This window comes from Prionailurus viverrinus, chromosome D2 (genome assembly GCF_022837055.1).
Source record: "Prionailurus viverrinus isolate Anna chromosome D2, UM_Priviv_1.0, whole genome shotgun sequence".
Classification (NCBI taxonomy): Eukaryota; Metazoa; Chordata; class Mammalia; order Carnivora; family Felidae; genus Prionailurus; species Prionailurus viverrinus.
Window position 1 is genome coordinate 70,423,939 of NC_062571.1, and position 21,187 is coordinate 70,445,125.

General features: G+C 42.3%; 1 protein-coding gene across 11 annotated transcripts in view; it reads left to right on the forward strand.

Moving 5' to 3' along the window:
• Nucleotides 1-21,187, forward strand: part of VTI1A (vesicle transport through interaction with t-SNAREs 1A) — a 359,148-nt gene that overhangs the window by 247,479 nt on the left and 90,482 nt on the right. Inside the window, exon 9 of one of the 11 annotated variants that reach the window (XM_047826098.1) lies at nucleotides 7,481-7,776. The exons of 9 other annotated variants lie outside the window; for them this stretch is intronic. Coding sequence is in view for 1 of the 2 variants with exons in the window: in XM_047826097.1 (XP_047682053.1) it covers nucleotides 7,481-7,484 (4 nt within the window). In the remaining variant the exon portion in view is untranslated. Of the gene's footprint in view, nucleotides 1-7,480; nucleotides 7,777-21,187 lie in introns of those variants that run through there. One more of the 11 variants, XM_047826097.1, reaches the window with a different exon arrangement.

Sequence of the window (21,187 nt, forward strand, 5' to 3'; positions counted from 1 at the left end):
CAAAGAGTTCAACCCCACTGCCCAGGAGAGCTCACCGCTACAGTCATGGACCACATGGCATCTTTGATGCAGGAACTGTACTCCATAGTCTCTGCCAAAGCTGTCCCCCAGACACCAGATGCAATCCCCTCTCCTGTGCGCGTTCGCACATGTGCATACTCTCTCCCTCTCTCTCTTTCTCTCTCTCTCACTCACCAGAGGTACCCGCCTCCTCCCATGCAGCTGCGTCATATTGCTCACATCCGCTTTCTAAATTCTGCACCAACATCTGCCTCACAAAACCTGGGCCACATCTGGAACCTGGTTGCAAGAGAATCTCCAAAACATTAGTTTAGTTCTTAGCTTTCCAGCCTTTGCGTTCAGAGACGGCTGCCAAAAGGGATCCGGATCTGTATGGAAGGAGCCAGTGTGCAGTTACCAAGCACCCCTCCTCCCAGGGATGCTGTGGAACGGTGGTTCTCAAACTGTGTTTCAAGGAGCCCTAAAATTTGGCCCGCCCACCTAAAGCTGGCCAAGGAGGAAGAAGTGACGAAGCAGGCAGGACTTCATCTGGAGCAGCTCCACATTACTCTGGTCATCTGTTGAGTATGTATGTCTGTAGTTGGTTTAAAAAAAAAGTGCTCTCATTTTTTGGCACGTTTGCATCTCTTAAAAAGTTTCAAACTACTGCTAACCTGCATACGTGCCTCAGTGTTCTGCCTGCTCCCTTTCGTGCTGGACAGGTCATAACAAATATAGCCCAGCATTTCTTTCCAAAGCAAGCTTTTAGATGGAACACCGTCACTTTTTTTAGCCAATATTTGAAAATAATCAGGGAAGTGCTGCTGACAGGCCCATTTAAATTAGGATTTTTAATGTGAAGTCACCACCTCCTGAGAACACGGCTTTGAGTTGTTTCAAAGCCCTTCCAACATCTCAGAAAACCCCCACAGTGGAGGGCTACCCAGTCACCATAGCCATACGGATGAAGGGACTGGACACATTTAATTACTCTTCAGCTACTTTATTTCATTGGACTTCAAAAACAAAATTAGCAGTAGCAGGAGACAGTGGTTACACGAGGTTAAATTAATCAATGCGTGCTAATTAAATAACTTTGTGCCTATGGCGTCAATGCCTGTTTCAGATGGTGGAGAGCTCTTCCTTAGTCAGTCTTCCCTACTTTGGTCTCCCTACTTGCAACATTTCACCATGCAGACGAAATGGAAAGGAAACAATCTCTCAATTAAGTAGGGGAGAGACAGCCCTATTACCCCCACCCAGATTGGTCCTCAGGAAAAGATTGGGGTGAGAAGCTCTCTCCCTACATTTCCTATAGAGCACCTGCCCGCGAACGGCATATGTGGCCATTCGCCCTCTGATCCACAGCCGATACGCACTGAGGAAACCTGGACTTCTGCCGTCGAGTCCGCGACTTCCCCATCTTTCCTGTATTTTCGGGATGGCCTAACCTCACCCCTACCTGTCACACCACGTCAAGATCCCAAGCCCAGAAATAGCCCGGCAGCCCAACAGTGCTTTAAAGTGCTGGAAGCTGTCTTCGCGTCCACAGGCATGTTTGTAAGGCGTTTGTTCTCACTTGCTTAAAATAGGCTTCAGAGAATTTCGTTTTTGTCGTATTTTGCATCATTTTCTCACCCCAAAAGAGAAAAAAGGTGGGTTTGTTGAACTATTCGTAATTTTTAAATTCTTAAAATATGAATTTCACATTTATTGTTGAATATCTTGAGGCTTCAGAAAGGTGTAGAGGAAAGAAATAAAACTCCCTATAAGCCTCATCGTCCATCGAATCATCGTTAGCACTTTCATACATATTCTTCCCGTCTTTTTTCCATGCATATTTTACATAGAAACGATTAAATATTTCATTGGCATTTTAAGCTTTAGAAACCTGCCTGTGATTTCCCGTTACTATGAATGAAAATTTTAAAGTCATTGTCCTCATTTGGCAGATGATGTATTTTAACGTAAAGAATATAGAATCTGCCAAAATTATTTATTTGAGTTTTGCTTATACATTGTAAAAGTCTCTTTGGCTCACGCAGTTGCCTTGTAGGCGTTTTTTTTCTCCGTTCAGCTGTAAAGAATCAAACCAAAATTAACAGCTGCAGTCCTGGCTGCACTTTATTAAGTATGTAGTCAACTTTTTCACCCCTGTTCCTGGCGAAGTTTATTTAGGTAGAAGGTTGATAACGTTCTTCACCCCAAGGACAGAAGTTTCTTCTTTCTTTTCTGTCAGACACTTCTATCCTGCTAACATTCAAGAAGTTAAACGTGAAGTCACTGCTTCCTTCTCTCTCCTATAAATGGACCCGTCCCCCCACTGTGTGAGCCAGATTTATAAAATACATCATCTCACATGCAAAACAGAATGAGTCTGGAGTGTATGTAGGGTATGTGTATTCGCATGGGCTTGTCGAAATGCACAATAACCCAGAAACATTTGTATTTTGAAAGAGACTGACGTGGAGTACGCGTAGTTTATACACGGGCATGTTTAGATAAATGGAGTAACAAGTCTGTGTAAACAAGTTGCGTTGATTACGAGAGCAAATGTAAGCTTGGGGATGTTTGCGTTTCTCAAGTATGGCCCTGTGTGTATTCCTTACATAAGGGACTGTTTTCCTAGAAGTGGTAAACGTGGAAACCCTCATCTGTAATGTTTAATGCCATGCCGGCCACATCTTCCCCAAGATCCTTTGTTTTAATTGTTCTTCTTATTAGATATATTTCTAACGGGAGGTGTTCTACATACCAATGGAAGCATTACACAGTACTTTCAACAGAAAGAGTCACTGAATATTCCAAGTAAGAATAAATGTTTCTGATGACATGGCATTTTTCAAATATTTCCGCCATTCAGTGATGTAGTTTCTGATGGCCGAATACAATAAATGCTACTCATCATTTATACAAAATCAGGCTGTACATGTCTATTTTGTAGGCTTTTGCACTTAGCCATTTGCTGTGACCATTTCCCCTTGACGTTAATTATTTTCCTAAAAGGATGTTTCTTACAGTTCCTCTCATAGGAATGCAGAGAGCAATTCGTTTACGGGTGGAAATCCACAACCAGAAACTTCATGCAGTCCCCATTATTTCCAGTGGCTTCTAAACCATCAGCTTGCTTGCCCTCAAATTCCTGTAGTAAGTTTACTTACTTACTAAGTAAGTAAGGCTCCCACCCCAGGGTTTAGCCTGGGGTGGGAGGTGATGAGAGGGACCCCTGTTCATCCCCTTCCTTGCTTCCATCATGTCCCTGATTAGACCACCTTCTCTCCAGCACATTTTCTCCTTTATCTCACTCACCTTCCGCCTTTTAATTCCTGATTATTCTTTGTCTTCATTCCCTTTAACCACCATTTCTTCCCAGTAATTGGTTCCTTTTGGGGAGGCCTCCTCTTTTGTCAGCGGCTGGTTGCTTTGCTAACAGATACTTCAGTGAAGGGATAACAAGTTGGAGCCCTATATTTTCGTAGATCGTTTATGGATGAAGATTTCTGCCCTCGCTCTCCGTGCCCCTAACAGTGTCTGTCTTCTGATGGAACTGGCCCTTTGGCGCCTTGGGCCGACCTCAGTGTTCCCTCAGTGTTCTGCCCAGCTGCCCTGCTCTCTCTTCACCTGCATTCCAGCCACACCAACCTCCTCCCTGCTCCCCAGACATGTCTCAAGCCTTTCCCTTGCTCCTGCGCATCCTCCTGCCTGGACAGTGACCTTCCATCTCCCCCATCAAAACCCTACCCATCTTTCAGAGTCCTGTCTCCAGCTCTATCCTCCAAGAAAGGACACTACATTTTCTGGATCCCTCCAACAAGAGAGTCTCCGCATTGCTTTGATTGTACGGCTCCTGTTGACGATCCTAGTATGCCTGTATCTTATTTAGGTCAGTGTCTGTCTCCTCCACTCTACTACGTGGTAAACTCCTTGAAAACGAGGAATATGTATCTCTCATATTTGACTCTCAAAAGCACTGGACACAGCTCCCTACACCCAGAAGGTGCTCATTAATCATCGGCCCATGAGAATTTTTAACCTTCTGATGTGAAACCACTGATTCTCCCCCCAGTTAATGTCTTTACATTGTACTTATTTAATGACATTGCAGAGTAAGTTTACAAATTGTGATGGTTTCTATAGAAGGACAAAAATGACCTATCTCTGTCATGTCTTTAAGCAATGTCCAAAGAGGAGTCAATTCCATGTTGATATTAACTCTGAGCTCGTGCTGTTGCCTGTTGATTTTTTTCCAGACTAGTAGCATAACTTACCTAGAAGTCTTGAGCCATATGCCTTAGCTCTGATTTCCAGAGTCTTCCTCAGCTTTGGTAGTCAGTCTGCATTGTTGTTCTTTTATGTGTACGTGCGTGGTGACCTTGGCTTTTGGAATAATATTACATTGCAAATCAAATTCTGCCTCAAAAGAATTTTTCTTCCACAATTTTCTGCATTTCTGAACAGGTTACAAAATGTCACAATTCAGTAGGGCCAATTATTAAGTTTTCATTTAATGGGCAGTTTTAATGTTCTCAGAGAATCTGAATAGTAATAGCATTTTAAACTCCTGCCTTCCATTTAAGGACTCACCACTAGCTCTCTCTTTGAGCACACCTAGTTATATTTTTGGGTATCATTTAAATTCAAGCTCCCAATTGGTAGGAAAATCAATGAGTTAATGAACAGCCTCATCTTTAAAACTTTTCAAATATTTTATCCTAATTATAAGGCCTATCTAGTGACATTAATTTGATGAAATCCCCGATCATCAGATTGTGCAGAATAGCCCAGACCCAGGAGTCATCTAGAGCATTTTCAGGTTAACAAACGTACTGTTTTTTTTAGGACGAGACCATGGCTTTGCTTACTATGAGAAAAACTTTCAACTGTTAAGGTTTGGGATTCATGTCAGGGTAGGTCAAACTTCATGCTTTTGTTTCCTTAGTTGTGTGTGTTTACCATGTTTTAGTTAGCCTATATAAATGGAAAGCATTGCTATTACCAATAAAATCTCCCCTGACATTTGCATAGCAAATTTTTTATTGGTAAATCACTGCCCTGTGCCCTTGTCCTCAGACTTGCTGAGCTTCATGGTCACTCTCCAGCCATACAGTGAGGAAGTGGAACCAGAGCTGGCCAAGACCAAGCCCGGTGACTTCCCACATGCCACTGGTGTGTGTTCATGTGAACCACCTTGAATCCTGTTGGGGACAAAGTGGAAAATAGGCCAACGATGTGGCGACTGTTGAGTCATTCATTTCCTTCCATGTCGTCTGCACCTCCATAGACTATCCTCTGGGACGACAACAGAAGATGAGTTCTCCAAACACACTGATGCTACAGCTTGAGAGAAACCTCCCCAGGCAGGCATCATCTCAGTCCACCCTATAATCCAGTTGCCTCTGTGTGGTTCTCTATTTTAATCCTTGTCCCTCTTTATCCTAATCAATTCTCTCTCCATTCTTCAGCTGAAGACAGCCGACACATAGTCTCGGGGAGGTAGAGATCCCTTACGAGCCTTGCTTGCTCAATCCTCCCAGCCTTCCAGTAAGTTCAAAGTAGAAGTCTTAAGCCCCTCCCTACTCCTTCAGTTTTGGACAAGGCACCAAATTAATAATCAAACCTGGATCTCCTGGTTCCCAGTCTGCTTTTCTGTTCTTCCCCCCCCCCCCCCCATACACTACTCTACCTACTTCAGGTACATTGAGCCTGAATGTCATCCTCTATCACCCTCCCTCACCAGCCAGAAAGTTGTAAGTGTCACATTATATTGGACTGGCCAGCTCATAACTAAAAATCTATTCTTGCATTTCTGCCCTCACTGGACCGGTATAGAAGCAAATTGGAGGCCTGACATGTATTCTTGGCAAAAGCTCGTAACTGTGGAGTACAAAAAGTAAAGTCCTCCTGGAAATGCTCGTCTTCTTAATGATTTTTTGGCCAGATACACAGTAGGACTCAATAACTATATGTGGACTGAATGATATAATCCAGCTATATTAAATAAAATATTATATCACAAACACATAGGCATATGTCAATGACACAAATCCAATTAAATATATAATAACCCAGAGGGGAAGAAAGAAAAAAGAATATATGTTGATGGAGGGGGTGGTGTGAAACTGAGTAGAAAGGCATTTCCTTTCCCAGAGAAGCCGTGCACAGTGCAACACAGGACCTGTTAAGGAAAATCTCACACAGGACAGACTTGCCCACCTTGGCTTTCCATTCGCTTTTCACTTCCACTGCTCCCTCCCGCAAACATGAACTGATTTGCTTCTGTTGCTAATGGAGACCGGTGCAGGTTCAAGGGGTTTTGATTACGTAACATCTCATTGTGCCCGTATGCAGATTTAATGGATTCAGACCATCAGGATGTGCTCTCCTGTTGTTTTTAAATTCAGGGTGACCAGCCAAGCACCTTTCAAATTCAATGGAGCAAATGCTGCAGCCCCACGAGGAGGCCTCTGAAACCAGCACCAGATGCAGGGGACACATTCCACTGACCTTCTGTCTCCTGTTTCTGATCTAGGACCCCTGTCCTAGCTCTGGAGAGCTCCTTCCCATGTTTTCACGTCTACCCGAGACTGTCTGGAATGGCCCCCACTCCCCATCCCATTCTGAACCTCTTAGATTGGAGGCTGGGCCATGGTCCCTGTGGATAACTCCTCCCTCCCCAGTTCCTGTCTCTGTCTGACCACCGTGCTGCCCTCACCAGCCCACCAGAGTACCTGTGCTCACCTGCAAAACTGTTGGTTATTTTAAGCCTCTTAGGAATCTAGAAAACAGGTCTTTTCCTCTATTTCCAAACCAGAAGTACCTAGCAAATGATTTATGTAAAAAAAAATTTTTTTTTAATGTTTATTTATTCTTGACAGAGATACACACACACACACACACACACACACACACACACACACACAGTGTGAGTGGGGGAGGGGCAGAGAGAGAGGGAGACACAGAACCGAAAGCAGGCTCCAGGCTCTGAGCTGTCAGCACAGAGCCCAACGCAGGGCTCGAACCCATGAACCATGAGAATATGACCTGAGCCGAAGTCAGACGCCCAACCAATTGAGCCACCCAGGCACCCCACAAATTTCTTAACACTTATTGTCATGATTGCTGTTGTCATCCTAATTGCCATTTATTTTAAGAGCACTTATATGTGGGGAGTCTGGGTAACTCAGTCAGTTAAGCATCCAACTTCGGCTCAGGTCATGATCTCGCAGTCCATGAGTTCGAGCCCCGCGTCGGGCTCTGTGCTGACAGCTCAGAGCCTGGAGCCTGCTTCCGATTCTGTGTCTCCCTCTCTCTCTGCCCCTCCTCTGCTCTCTCTCTCTCTCTCTCTCTCTCAAAAATAAATAAACGTTAAAAAAAAAAAAAAGCACTTACATGGCAAGTGCTCTATAATCATTATGTAATTTCATTTCATTTACCCCTCGGAGCAAATCTGTAAGGGAGGCATTATTATTTTCTTTTACAGATGAGGAAACTGAGGCTTAGAAAAGTTCAGTAACTTGCACAAAGTCACACAACTATCAAGTCTCAGCCACGATTGCAGCTACTCCTGTCCATCAGCTTTAAGTGCTCAGCTCTCCTTGTCTGAAACCTGATACCAGCTGGGTTCTCATCATGCAGTCAGCCTCCAAGGAACATAAGTAATGCATGTGGTCAAACTGAAATGCCTGTTAAAAATCAGACTATGGGGGCGCCTGGGTGGCTCAGTCGGTGAAGCTTCTGACCTTGGTTCAGGTCATGGTCTCGTGGCTCATGAGTTCGAGCCCCACATGGGGCTCTGTCAGCACAGAGCCTGCTTCAGATCCTCTGTCCCCCTCTCTGTCTGCTCCTCCCCTGTTTGTGCTCTCTCTCTGTCTCTCTCAAATAAATAAACTTATAAAAGGTCAGACTAAGCTTCTATTAAACTATTAACTATAAACTATTCAAATGCTTCATTTAGATTATCACTGATATTTTCAGTCAATAACTTGAGAATCAGAGTTTTCAGAAAATACTTAAGGTGTGTATTTACCAGCTCCTCCCACCTTAGCTGGGAGGCATGGGCCACCGTGGGCCTGAACAACCCACATATGTGTGCCAAGGTTGGCACACGAAATAATTTCCTTATGGCACATGGAGATTACTACCCTGAGACCACAGGCAAAATAGCAAAATGGCCAAACAGGTCTTTGGTTTTTTGGTGCCCAGCTCTTTCCTTCTATTCTTCCCTTCCTAGCACCGTGGTCCCGTTCTGGTGTTCTGAATCTCCCCCTGTAACCGGTTGCATCCAGGCCAGCCTGTCCCAGAAGGGCCTTCCCCAGCGAACACTCTCAGCCTATGAGACACAGTCATCTCTATGACTGGAAAAGCAGTCTGAGGAAGGTAAACCACACTCAGACCTAGTCTTGGGGCATAACAGAGTTTTATAAGAGTCAAAATGGAGACAGGTAATATTATGAACTCTCTAGACCTTTACCTCTGTTTAGAATAGGCCACTGTTTTCCATGCTGTGTTGCATTTCTGCTCAAATACCCCTGTCACCTCTCTGTGCCCTTTCCCTGCTCTTTCTTCATAGCACATGTCACTACTGGGAATTATATTATGTATCTGTTTGTTCATTGTCATCTCCTCCCGGAGGATATAAGCCCAACAAGAACAGCAACCTAGTGTTGTTTGCTGCCATAAACCCAGCATCGGCAAGAGGGCTTGGCACATAGTAGGTGCTTAATAAATATTTATCAGTGGAAAGATCAGCCACTTATGTTTCTTCTGAGAGAGGCAGCTTTTACTTTAACTCAGTTTTTTCCCCAAAAGAGCAAATTTAAGAACATGGTTTTACTGTTCTTATTGCTTGAGATGAGGTGATTTTTTTTTTCTTTAAAAGGACAATTTAGAGTTGATCTAAAGAAAACATTTAAGTAAATACTAGCTCAGGTGATGCTCAGGTATGGTAAAGTCAGGAAAACGGTATCTGAGTGTCTAGAAAACACAGTGAGTTCAGAAAACCCTGATCTCACAAAATCCACCATTATATTAGTGGATAACCTTCATGTGAATAAAAATTGCAGTGGTCTACACAATTCATCTTGAAATAATTACGAGCCAGCCTTTTCAATCTCACATGATGTGCACCGTGTTCATGGTTCTCTTAGAATTATTTTTGGCTCTGGGAGTTATAAGTAATGTGCATAAAATTAAAACCAAAACTTATCCACATTTGAGCCCAAATATTTCCTCTTTTAAGCTGTTCCCGTAACTTTGAAGTCAGGGTTAAACCACAGGCTTATGTTTTCTTATAATAATCTTTTTAAATATTTGGGTCCAGTGATACCTGCTAACTGGGCTCAGGAACATTCAAGAACAAATTGTGCCATATTATTTAAGTTCTTCCTCATCTTACAAAAATGAAATATCACAAATTACTGAATTTTAATATCTCCTGAATCTCTGAGCCAAAAAAGAAGGAAGATAAAACTAATGACTAATTTAAACACTAAAAAAACAAAGAAAGAGAGAAAGAAAGAAAGAAAGAAAGAAAGAAAGAAAGAAAGAAAGAAGAGGAAAGAAAAAAGAAAGAGGGCAAGAGATAGGAGAGAGAGCCAAGCGAGCCAAGATTGCTTACCTATTATGATGATTGTTATTAAAATCACAGTTTTATTGGGGGGGGGGGAAGAATATGCTTTTGTGGTGCCAGGTTCGAGGGATCCTCTTTGTTAAAACTTTATCAATGAAGTTTAAAAACTGAGACTAGTTTCTTTTGGGAAGCCTTTTAGTTGGGGGGAGTAGGGCAGGTGACTGGACAGGGAACAATAAATGGGAGGGGTGGAACCATGCTGTTAATAAAAATATAGTTTTCGTATGTTTGAATAAAGGTGGCTCATGCTCTCCTTGTAGACCTCCAGTCAGTGAGCCTGTGCACTTCCTTTTTCCTGCCAGATATTTGTTCCTGGCTGGAAGACATTTTAAGATATTTATTTGATGACACACACCTGCTGGGTAGATGAAAAGCAACCGCTCCCGAGGATGACCTACTTCAAGGGCGCAGTAAGCTTCTGAGGACTTTGGCAGGTTGTCCTTAAATCATTTGAGTGCATCTTGACATCACCTGTTGAACATGTCTAAGGCTCGTGCATTTTCCAGACTCGTTGGAGACAGAGTTGCTAACCCCAGAAAAGAGATGACTGAGTCAGTCATGACTTTGTAAAAGTGTACTCAGACAGGGAAGACGCACTGCTTTACCAAGCCAACCCCAAGTATGTGAACTGCCATTCTTGGTGCTCGGGATAGAAACCAGCCAGTGTGGAGTGGACCATCTAGAAAGTGGACCTAGGAGGAATACATGCAAGTATGGTCCAAGATTGAAGGTACGGAGAATGAGGGTGGAAGATGAGAGAAAATGCCACGAATGAAATTCTGATGCAGTGTTCTCCTAGGAATTTACCAGACAGAGGTTTCCAAATGAGATCAGGGCAGAGCATGGGATGTTTGAAATACATTAGAGACATTGTCACCAAAGGAGTCCTTTGAAGTCAACTTACCTTTACCTGTTCATTGCCACACGTGTGTACTGAGCACCAGCTGCTGTGAGCAAGGGAGGCCTTAGATAGTAAAGATACAAATGTAAAGAATTTGTATCTCCTTGTCAATATACACAATCTAGTGAGAAAACACACCTTAACAAGAACTGTTCTCATAAACTTTAACACGATGTAACAATAAGTGTACACAAAGAGTTCTTGGCCCTGTTGGACTTCCTGGGGTTGGTGATGCCCGGCCTGAGTTCTGAAAAGTACGTGTGAGTTAGCCAAATAAGAGAAAAGAGGGACATGGAGGCGTTAAAATATATGTTGTGCTCGGGAACTGCAGACTGTACAGTTTTACTCCAGCATGAAAAGCAAAGCAGGATCAGTGGTTGTACCAGTGGGTGTCTTAGAGGGGCTGTAGCTTCCCTGCCCATCACAGCCAGGACCACCCCAAGCAAACAGTCAGAGGACTGTGCTTGCTGCATAAATGCAGTTCAAGGCAAGTTTCCTCGCACCCCTGCTGCCCTTCCTGTGTTTGGGAATCTAGAGCTTTCACTGTGGGGACGTTGACCCACTGTGGAGGAGTTCTAAGCTCTGAATCAGGACTGAACTGGGGCTTGCCTTGTTGATTTACAAGGAGTCTTTCTCTGTTACTTTTAGCTAGAAGTCATGGTTTAAAAGACTTGACTTCACACGTGCCCTCTGCGTTATTTAGGATAGGAGTCTTCATTCAGGTTTCCTTTCCTCTTCTTCCAGTTGTCTACTGCTGTGTAAGTAACCACGCCAAAATGTAGCGGCTTAGAACAACAGTAACAAGCCATAACTTCGTTATCACTCACAATTTCTGTGGGTCGGGAAATGAGGAACAGCTTGGCTGAGTGTCCTGACTCCAAGTCTCTTATGAGATTGTCTTCAGACAGAGTCTGGAGCGGAAACACTTGGGAAGAGACAAGATCCCATAGCAGCTAGGGACTGCCTGGGCCCTTCATTGCTTCGTTGTCTCAAGGCCTTTCCAGGTCGTCTCTCTGCAGGAGCTAGTCTGGGCTTCCTTACAGCATGGCGGCCTCCGGCTTGGTGCCACAGGGCCCCAAAGATGCATTCCAAGAGCAAGATTGGCAGAAGCTGCATGGCTTTTTCTAACCTAGCCTAGGAAGTCATACAGTATCACCGCTGGGACATTCTAATCATGAAGACAGTCACAGGGACCCACCACATTTCATCGGGGTAAGACCCAGACTCTATCCCTTGATGTGGGGAGGGCAAGGCTGTGGAAAACCAGTGGGATGGGAAGTACTGTTGCAGCCCATTTTAGAAAATACATCGTGTGCCACACCCTTCAAGAATTTCTCCCTCTACTCACATAATCCTTTACCTGAATATTAATGTGCTCCTTGTTGTGTTTCCTGCTCCCTTCCTACACCATAATCTAAGGCTTCAGTGCACACACACACACACACACACACACACACACACACACACCAAAAAACCTCCATTTCCTGAAGGAGAGTCAATCACCCTGGTGTGCAATGTTCCCCTTAGGATGATACCACTTTATAAGCATATATCCTGTCGCCCCATTTCAGGGGAGTCGTACTTCGATCAGGCACTGTTAAAGCCGAATATGGCTCAGATCTTTAACTGAGATGCCTCTTTTCATCTAACCAAAGCAGACTAGAGACTCAGGAGTGAATGATTTGAAATCTCTCCTTTTATTTGCCATGCACTCGGACGATTGATGGTGCTCTCGTAACAAGTTTAATCAGTGGCATTTTGTGGAGTACTGCATATTTCAGGGAGTGAAAAAAGAAAAAAGTAAAAAAAAAAAAAAAAAAAAAAAAAAAAAAAGGCCCAGACGTTGGACTCCAGGAAGTTTAAAAATGGAAGCATTAGCATGTTCTTGGTAGGAAATCTTCTGATGTAAAGTTAAACTATTGATGTAAATTTTACATTTTTAAATAAGTACTATTGCAAGTGTGCTATCTTTAATGAGGACCTTAATTCCACTTTTTACACATATATGGTGAACAGAAGTTGGGTTCTTCAAATATTTTCTGTTAAAAATGTATGATACATAAGCAGTGGATCGGAGGGTTTTTTTCGCTCTTGGATAACCTAGAAAAAAACATAGCTCTATTTTAAAATCCCTTCCAGTTCAAGAGTTATCCAAGCAAATAGTGTTGACCAAGGTGTTGAATGCACCGCTAATAATAATGCTACCCTTTCATAAAGCTAAGTAATCAGGAATAATGCTGAAAATAAGAAGCCAGTCATTTATTTACTCTATTTGGCATTGTTAGTACTAATAATGCATTTCAACACTGTGGAATTGCTAGATAATGCTTTTGTGACTTTTATGCAGCTTATTGTTATTTAAATGAACAGTCGACTGCACTGTAATGAAGAAATGCATGCTTTTCCCAACTCAGTTATCAACCAGGATTCTAGGAAAATGAGAATTTATGTCTGCCTTCATTCACGAAGCAAACTGGAGGTCACTGTTTTCAATATGAACCTTTTTTTAGCTTTTCAACAGTGAATAATTAGGAGCCGCTGCTTCTGAAATTACCTGTATTCACTGTAGAGAAGGAAAGACTTTTATCTTCCACGATGAAATACATTTTCTCATTCAAACTTTGTCATTCTTTTTTTAAATGGCATTTTACACCGCTGAGTCAATCCTAGGTAGTGAAATAAAAGAAATATACTTTTTGTGCCACAATAGCCTGTTTATTCAATTTTACTTCCTTAAATTTCAGCTCCTCCTTGAAAAATGATCCAAATGCAAAAATGGGTTTAAAGCAGTCGAACATATAAAGCAATTATCCACATAAAATAGTTTTACACAAACACACATGTTCTTTGCACTTCGATTTAAATTGAGGTGATCCTTAGTCCTGGTAACTTAATGATGATGTGCTTCTATTGAGTGTTTTTAACAGCTTTATTGAGATATAATTTACATATCATATGATTCACCCACTTAACGCGTACAGTTCAGCAGCTTTTAGTGTATTCACCGAGTCGTGCAACCATCACCACCATCAATTTTAGAACATTTTCATCACCCCAAAAAGAAATCTGGTATCCATTAGCAGCCACTCTCTGTTTCCCAGCGGCCCCTGACAACCACTAATCTACTTTCTGTCTCTATGGATTTGGCTCTTCTGGACATTTCATTTAAATGGAATCATACAGTATGTGATCTTTTGCGTCTGGCTTCTTTCACTTAGCGTAAGGTTTTCGAAGTTCATCCAGGTTGTAGCCTATATCAGTGCTTCACATCTTTTGATTGCTGACTAATATTCCATCGTATGGGTATACAAAGTGTATTTATCCATTTGTCAACTGATAGACATGATGAATGATGCTGCTATATGAACAACACTGTCATGAGCATTCACGTGCTGGTTTTTTTTTCTTTTGCTTGGACATGTGTTTTCATTTCTCCTGGCTGTATACCTAGGAGTGGAATGGCTGGGTCATATGGTAACTCTGTATCTAACGTTTTTGAAGAACTGCCAAACTGTTTTCTAAAGTAGCTGGACTGTTTTAAATTCCCACCAGCAACGCGCAAAGGGTTCCAATTTCTTCACATCCTCGCCAACACTTGTTATTGTCTGTCTTCTTGATTATAGTTATCCCAGGGGGTGTGAGAAACTATCTCATTGCGGTTTTGATCTGCATCTCTCTACTCTCTAAGATGTCAGGCATGTTTTTATGTGCTTATTGGCCATTTGTATTTCTTCTTTGGAGAAATGTGGTTTTATTGAGGGTTGTTTTTTTTGTTTTGTTTCCTTTTGTTTTTTTGTTTTAATTCTGGTACCTCACCTCAGGAACGTGGCTAGCAGAACTTAGTTGGAAACAAATATATCTTCCTAAAGGGGGGTAGTTTTCAAACAGACTTGCAAACTGAAGACGTTGTTTTTGCTGTGGAAGTATTTGGGGATTGTGGAATAACTAAATTGATCTCAGAAACCAATTTACTTCTGAAACTTTTCCAATTTGATTTGCAGTAAGAATATTGGTGGTCCCAGAACCATACCTAGAGAAGGGCTTAAAGATCAGCTTGTCCAATTAATTCATTTTACAAATTAGGAAACCGAAGGCCTAATATGTGAGTCACACCGGGAATTAATGGCAGAGTTGGAACTCTATCCAGGTGGAATCCAGGTAACCAAGTGTTCTATTTACTTTAGAGAGAATATAATGTACTTTTCAAACGGCTTCTCACTGATTTGAAAACCACGGCAATGGTGAAATGCTCTGAAATGAGAATCAGTAACATTTATTGTTGAGCATTTAACACATTTCGTTTTACTTTATCCTAAGTGTAGTATAGGTTAGATTGATGTTATCATCCTCCCTTTTTATGTGTGGGGAAATGGGTTAATGGACTTGTTCACTGGCACCTATCTAGTAAATGGCAGATCCAAACCCAGACCTTCCGATTTCAAGTCCAGAGTTCTCTTTGTTTCCTCTGATCTGCCAGACTCCTGAAGGACAGCATCAGCGCACTGTGACCCATGCCACCTTGGAAGACTTTGATTTCTGATCACTAAATCATTGATGCAAGTAACAGATAGGTGGCGTCATGGAGCACTCCTTCACCATCATTAATCTAGTTAGGTAACAAATCCAATGTTCGTAACTTCGGAAACAATACATGTGCCAAATGACAGAAGAATTGTTCAGGTATAAAAATATAATACTTTAAATTATCTATTAATATAATAACATGTTTGTAGAGTACTTTTCAGTTACAAAGCCTTCACTTAGACTTTTATTTTGATGCTTACAGTTATGCAAGACAAGTTTTTCATTGTCTTTGTTTTTATTCATGATACGTTGATGCCTGAAGTGCTTCAGTTGCAGAAAGATAAGGTCTGAGGCAGACCTACATCTCCTATCCGAGTAGTGTCTTGGCTCCTGTGTAGTTCTGTGTTCCCTCCAATGTACGATGCTCCGCCTTAATGATGTGCTGAAGGACACTCATTTGAAAGAAAAAGAGACTTTATACCATTATTCCAGACAACAACAGAGCTGTGACTAAGTAGAAGTTATAGGGAGGCAATTTGGAGCCCATATAAAGAAGACTTGATCCGTCCAACAATGAAATGTGTTGTCTTGTGAAGGAGTGAGGTCTCTTGTCATTGAACTGTTCAAGCTAGAGCTGGATGACCATCTGGGAAAATGCTCTAGAAAGGATTTCTGCATTGGGGTGTGTGTGTGTGTGTGTGTGTGTGTGTGTGTGTGTGTGTGTGTGTGTTAGTGGTACCAAGAGAAATTAGATGGCATTTAAGGTCCCTTTCAACTATGAGATTGTGGATCTTTTTTAGTTAAGAGAATAAGCTGGCTTAAGGATCTTCTGTGTCCTTATTGAAGAAAGAGACTTTCACTCTCATAAATTTTCATCTTGGGTGTTAAAGGTGCAGAGTTTTCTGTTTGAAAGAGAGAAACCAAATTTATTAACCTAAGTTGCTGGTTTCCAAGTGATTAGAACAGCAGTTCCCATCTACATTTCTAGACACTATGCACAACAAGGGTTCCATATTCAAATAAGTTTGAATGAGAGCCTTTAATACACCATTGTCCTCTGTGACAATCCAAGAGGGAAGAGAAGGTATACAACAATGTCAAATGTATTTTTTTTACCTTTGCAAAGTACTTCAGTCGCACCCAGTGGTTCTCAGCTCTGGTTGCACCTGAGAATCACCTGGAGAACATTTTAAAAATACAGGTGACCAGGTCCTACCCTGGACGGAATGAATGTGAATCTCTAGGAGTGGGTTCCCAGCATCAGTATTTCTTAACAGCTCTCCAGGCGCTTCTTATATGGAACCACAGTTAAGAAGAACGAGTCTAGTCTGAGCATGAGCTCAGGCAAAATCCGGACATTTACTTTTGTAAGTCAGGCCACCATTTAGAATTCAGATTATTAATTCAGAGCCAGTGCTCGTATGATAAGAGGCAGTATCTCATAATGAGTCACACTACCGCTCTTGAGCCAGACAGCCTGGCTTTGTCCACTTACTAGTTTTATGACTTCCAACAAGTTATTTTAATCTCTCTATGCCTCGGGTTCTTTTTTTTTTTTTAATGTTTATTTATTTTTGAGAGAGAGAGAGAGAGAGAGAGAGAGGGAATGAGTTGGGGGAGGGGCAGAGAGTGAGGGAGGCAGAGGATCCAAAACAGGCCCTGCACTGACAGCACAGAGCCCGACATGGGACTCGAACTCACAAACCCCGAGACCGTGACCTGAGCCGAAGCCGGTGCTTAACCGACTGAGCCACCCAGGCGCTCCTTAATCTCTCTGTGCCTCAGTTTCTTAATGTGTGAGTGGAGATTATGATGGTATTTATAAGCTAACAACTGAAGTAAAGACCCAAAAGAAAATAAAAACTCTACAGATTTGATATTGCAATTATTGTCATCACCACTGTTGTGTTGTTAGTGGTAGTAGAAGCAGCAGCAACGGTAGTCTGGCTCGGGCTGGGGGCTAAGTGACTACTGGGGAGATGGTTCGCTCTGTACAGGGCTTCCGACAGGACTGGACCTTCCTTGTAAATGAAGAACTCTGCTGCAACGTCATCAGCGTCCTTCCTCAGACTCAGAACCTCCCGGTGAAGTACAAAGGGTCCCCAACGTATGGCGGTTCAACTTACAAATTTCCAGTGTCACGGTGGCACGACAGCAGCACGCGTCCGGTAGAAACCATACTTCAGCCTTTGAATCTTCATCTTTTCTCAGGCCGGCGACACAGCAGAGAGTACTCTCTCGTGTTGCTGGGCAGGGGCGGCTCCCAGTCAGCCACGCGATCGTGAGGGTCAAAATGGCTACACTTACGACCATCCTGTCCCCATACAACCATTGTGTTCTTCACTTTCACTACAGTAGTCAGTAAATCACATGAGACATTCAGCATATTTATTTTTTATTATAAAACAGGCTTTGTGTTCGATGATTTTATATTCCATAAGTCACATGAGATCTTCAGCATATTATTTCTATTTTATTATAAAATAGGCATCGTATTACATGATTTTGTCCAACTTGTAGGCTAATGTCAGAGTTCTGAGCACATTTAAGGTCAGTTAAGCTAAGTTACGTGGTTCAGTAGGTTAGGTGTGACAAATGTTTTTTTGACTCGCAATATTTTCCACTTCCGATAGGTTTGTTGGCACATAACCCCAATTGTAAGTCAGGGGAGAGCTGTAGAATGTTCTGTGTGAAGTTTTCTGCAAGAAGCTAAGGCTTAAACCAGATAAGCCCCTGCCGTTCTGTCCACCTCTTAATTCTATGTTAAGAATGGACTCTGCCACCCCAGGGGCCTAGGCTGAAGGGTCATGCTGAGTTTCTGTTGGATAACCGGGACCTGCATGCACTCTATATGACAGACTGACCTCCTGAATCCTCAGGATAATCTCAATTTCAAGCGGCCCGCCCTGCTGAATGATTGGATCTGTGGTTCAGAAAGTGTGGTTGCTATTGACTAGGAAGCAATGGCTTGGTACACCAATGTCCTGGACTAATGGTGCAAAAAAGTAAACACAGTCTGAATACATGGGATAGCCCCAGAAAAACAGCTAAAGAACAGCACAATCAGGCATAGTTTCCATTTAGTTTTCAGTTGATGAAGGAATCATTTGAGGTAGCTCTAGTCACCAAGGGTAGAGTAACAAGAGTCCCTGACTCTCTGGGGGTTTAGGACAGGTGTGGACATTACACGGATATTACAGCTTCTTTAGCACATTTTCCATCAAGGCAGCCTCCAATTGCAATTGTGGAAACCGGTGGAATATTCCTGGGAGGAGCTCCAATGGATTGTAAAGCTGAATAACATCTTTGTCTCAAGAACTTATATGAGAAACTGGGTTTTTTTTTCCCTTTTCTTCTACAAGCATTTTGTGGCTCACCATTGCAGACACTGCATATCTTTGTATCCCACACAGGCCCCATGTTAATAGTTGTTTGCTAGTTGTGGTCATTTAATTGAAAAAAGCTGGCATGGAGATATTATAGGTCCCAATAGGTCATTTGTGTATCAAGTTTGGTGTTATTGCCTTTGACCAAACTCCTTCCAAGTCCAAATTTATTACAGTTCTCTAAATGCATTAATAACATATAAGAGGATAGACAGAGGGCTGAAGAAAAGATGTGTGTGGCCTTTAAATATGCCAATCGTCTACAGCTCTGAGGGTTGCTTGCCATGGCCTGTTGCCAGGAGTGCATTATAGAATTCCAGATGGCATGTTATGTTGGTACTTGTTTTGCATTTGCTCTGAGAATGAGGTTAAAGAGGAAGCTAGACTATGGCTGGGATCCTCTTGCTTGCCTCTCCCAGAGTAGATCCTGGACACCTCCTTCCCTCCCACCAATCAGAAGGCTGGCCCAGCCTCTCTTGAGGATTGTGGATTCAGCACGCTTGCTCTTTCCCCATGAGTTCCCATGCACCTAGTCACCCTGCCCCACAGAGACCAGTGAGACCGAACTCCTTCGTATGACCTGTGCTCACCCTCCCACAGACCCCGGGGCTGGGGCAAGTATGGGCCTGAATTCCAAGACTCAATAGATAAGGGTTGTGTTTTTCATCAACTTGCCTGTCCTTTTTTTTTTATTTTCTGCGAGATTCTCTTTAAAACAAAAACAAAACTTTTATTGCAGGAATTTACTCTCTCTCTCTCTCTCACATATGCACACACACACACACACACACACACACACAGAAAGAAAATAGTGTCATGAACTCCATGTTCTCCAACACCCAGCTTTTACAATTACCAACAGTTAGCCACTCTTGCTTTCTTTTCCCTTCCCTTTTTCTTTTCTGTTTTGCTAGAGTATTTTTAAGCAAATCCTAGATATCTGATTTTACCTGTAAATATTTCCGTTTGTATCTCTAGAGTATATAGCATAACTTTTTAAAAACCTAACCACAAATACCCTTATCACACCTCACAGATTTAATAAAAATGTAATAATAATAATAATAATAATAATAATAACCTGTCCAGGCTTAATTTTCCCTAATTGTTTCACAGATATCCCCATACTGTTGGGCAATTTAAGTCAGGGTTCAAAGAAGGTACACCTGTTGCATTTGGCTGATGCATTTTTAAGTGTCCTTTAATCTGTTATAGATCCTCCTCCAGTTTTCACTGTACTTATTTGTTGAAGAAAAGCAGATCATTGTCGTGTAAAAATGTTCACATTATGTATCTGGCCTCTGCATCTTCCTTGTGCTGTGCAGCATGTTCCTCTCTTCTCCATTGTTCCTGTAAATTAGTCATTAGTTTAAAAACTGAATGAGATGCAGGATACCTATGTGGCATCACATAAGGAGACACAGAACAACTTGTGTTGATGTCAGGATTGATCAGTGGGTTCAGGTAGGGTCAGCCTGATTCATCCATTATGAAATTCTGTATGGACCTGTTAACCTAATGGTTTTACCAACCATTGATGTCACTGCATACATCCGTTAGGGGTTACAAGTGGTGATTTTCAATTCTATCATTCTTTCTGCATTTATTAGCTATTTTTCTATTTAGAAGAACTTACCATTATCAACTCTTTGGTTCTTCTGAAATACAGTTCACACGAGAAAAGCATCATAAATGCTTCTTTCCATTTATCAGTGTTCAAAACGCTGAATTCCACCAGTGAGGAATTGTGGCCAGTGAGGCTTCTTTGCCACTGAATATTGCTATAAACACTTGGGTTTTTATCTTTTTTCATATGCATAAGCCTCTTGTAGTAAGTGCTCTTTTTGATGCTCAAATGTCCCATCTTTGATCAATAGGAGCCCCTTCTAGTTGCCTCGGGTCACCTTTTAATATAATTACCCCCTAGGCTTTCTTCTCTAGCAGAATAAGATACCCCGGGTTCCTGGCCCAGACATGGAATCAGCTGTTTCTACAAGGAATCCTAGTTCCTTTCTGTGGGAAATAGTATGTAAAGACCATGGTCTGGGCACTAGGGATAGATTTCCTCTTAAAACGGTTCTGTGTGTATTGGAATGGTAACTTCACCTCCTGGTGATGTCCTCGGCCCTGCTCTCTGTGGACCTCTGGTTCCACCTGGATACTCCCGCCCCCATCACTCGTACCAGCCAGCGCTCACCTGTCCTCCAAGCAGCCCCTACCTCCTCTCTCTACACTTTCACCTCTCCCTTCTAAGTTGGATGCCTCGCTTGCCTCCAAGCTTCTGAGACGCCAATGTAGGGAATACTTCCGTAACGCTGAAGAACATTGACACTCTTTTTTTAAGAGGCTATTTTTATTTATTTTTTGGAGAGAGTTAACCTCCCGTCGCTATCCAAGTCTTTGGTAGACAAATCCAGTCTATTTCTTAACCCAGAACAACACTGTTTTGAAACACCAGGGAAATAGCCCACCCACCAGAGCTGGGGAGGCTTTATAAAACCAGCAGTCCCCTCAGGTGTGTGTATTTTCCAGGGAAGCTTAGGTGGTTGCGCGTTGAAATTTGTAACTAGAGTTGCCAGGTAATGAAAAAGTGTTGAGGCATTAGTTTCTCTTAACCGTTTCTAGGCCATGTACCCATCTGGACTCTCTAGAAAAAGGTGCATACACACAAGATTCGGTAGACAATTTCATTGGCTTCGAGGAATTCAGATTATCTTGGAGTTAAATTGGTTTTCACGGACTAGGTCC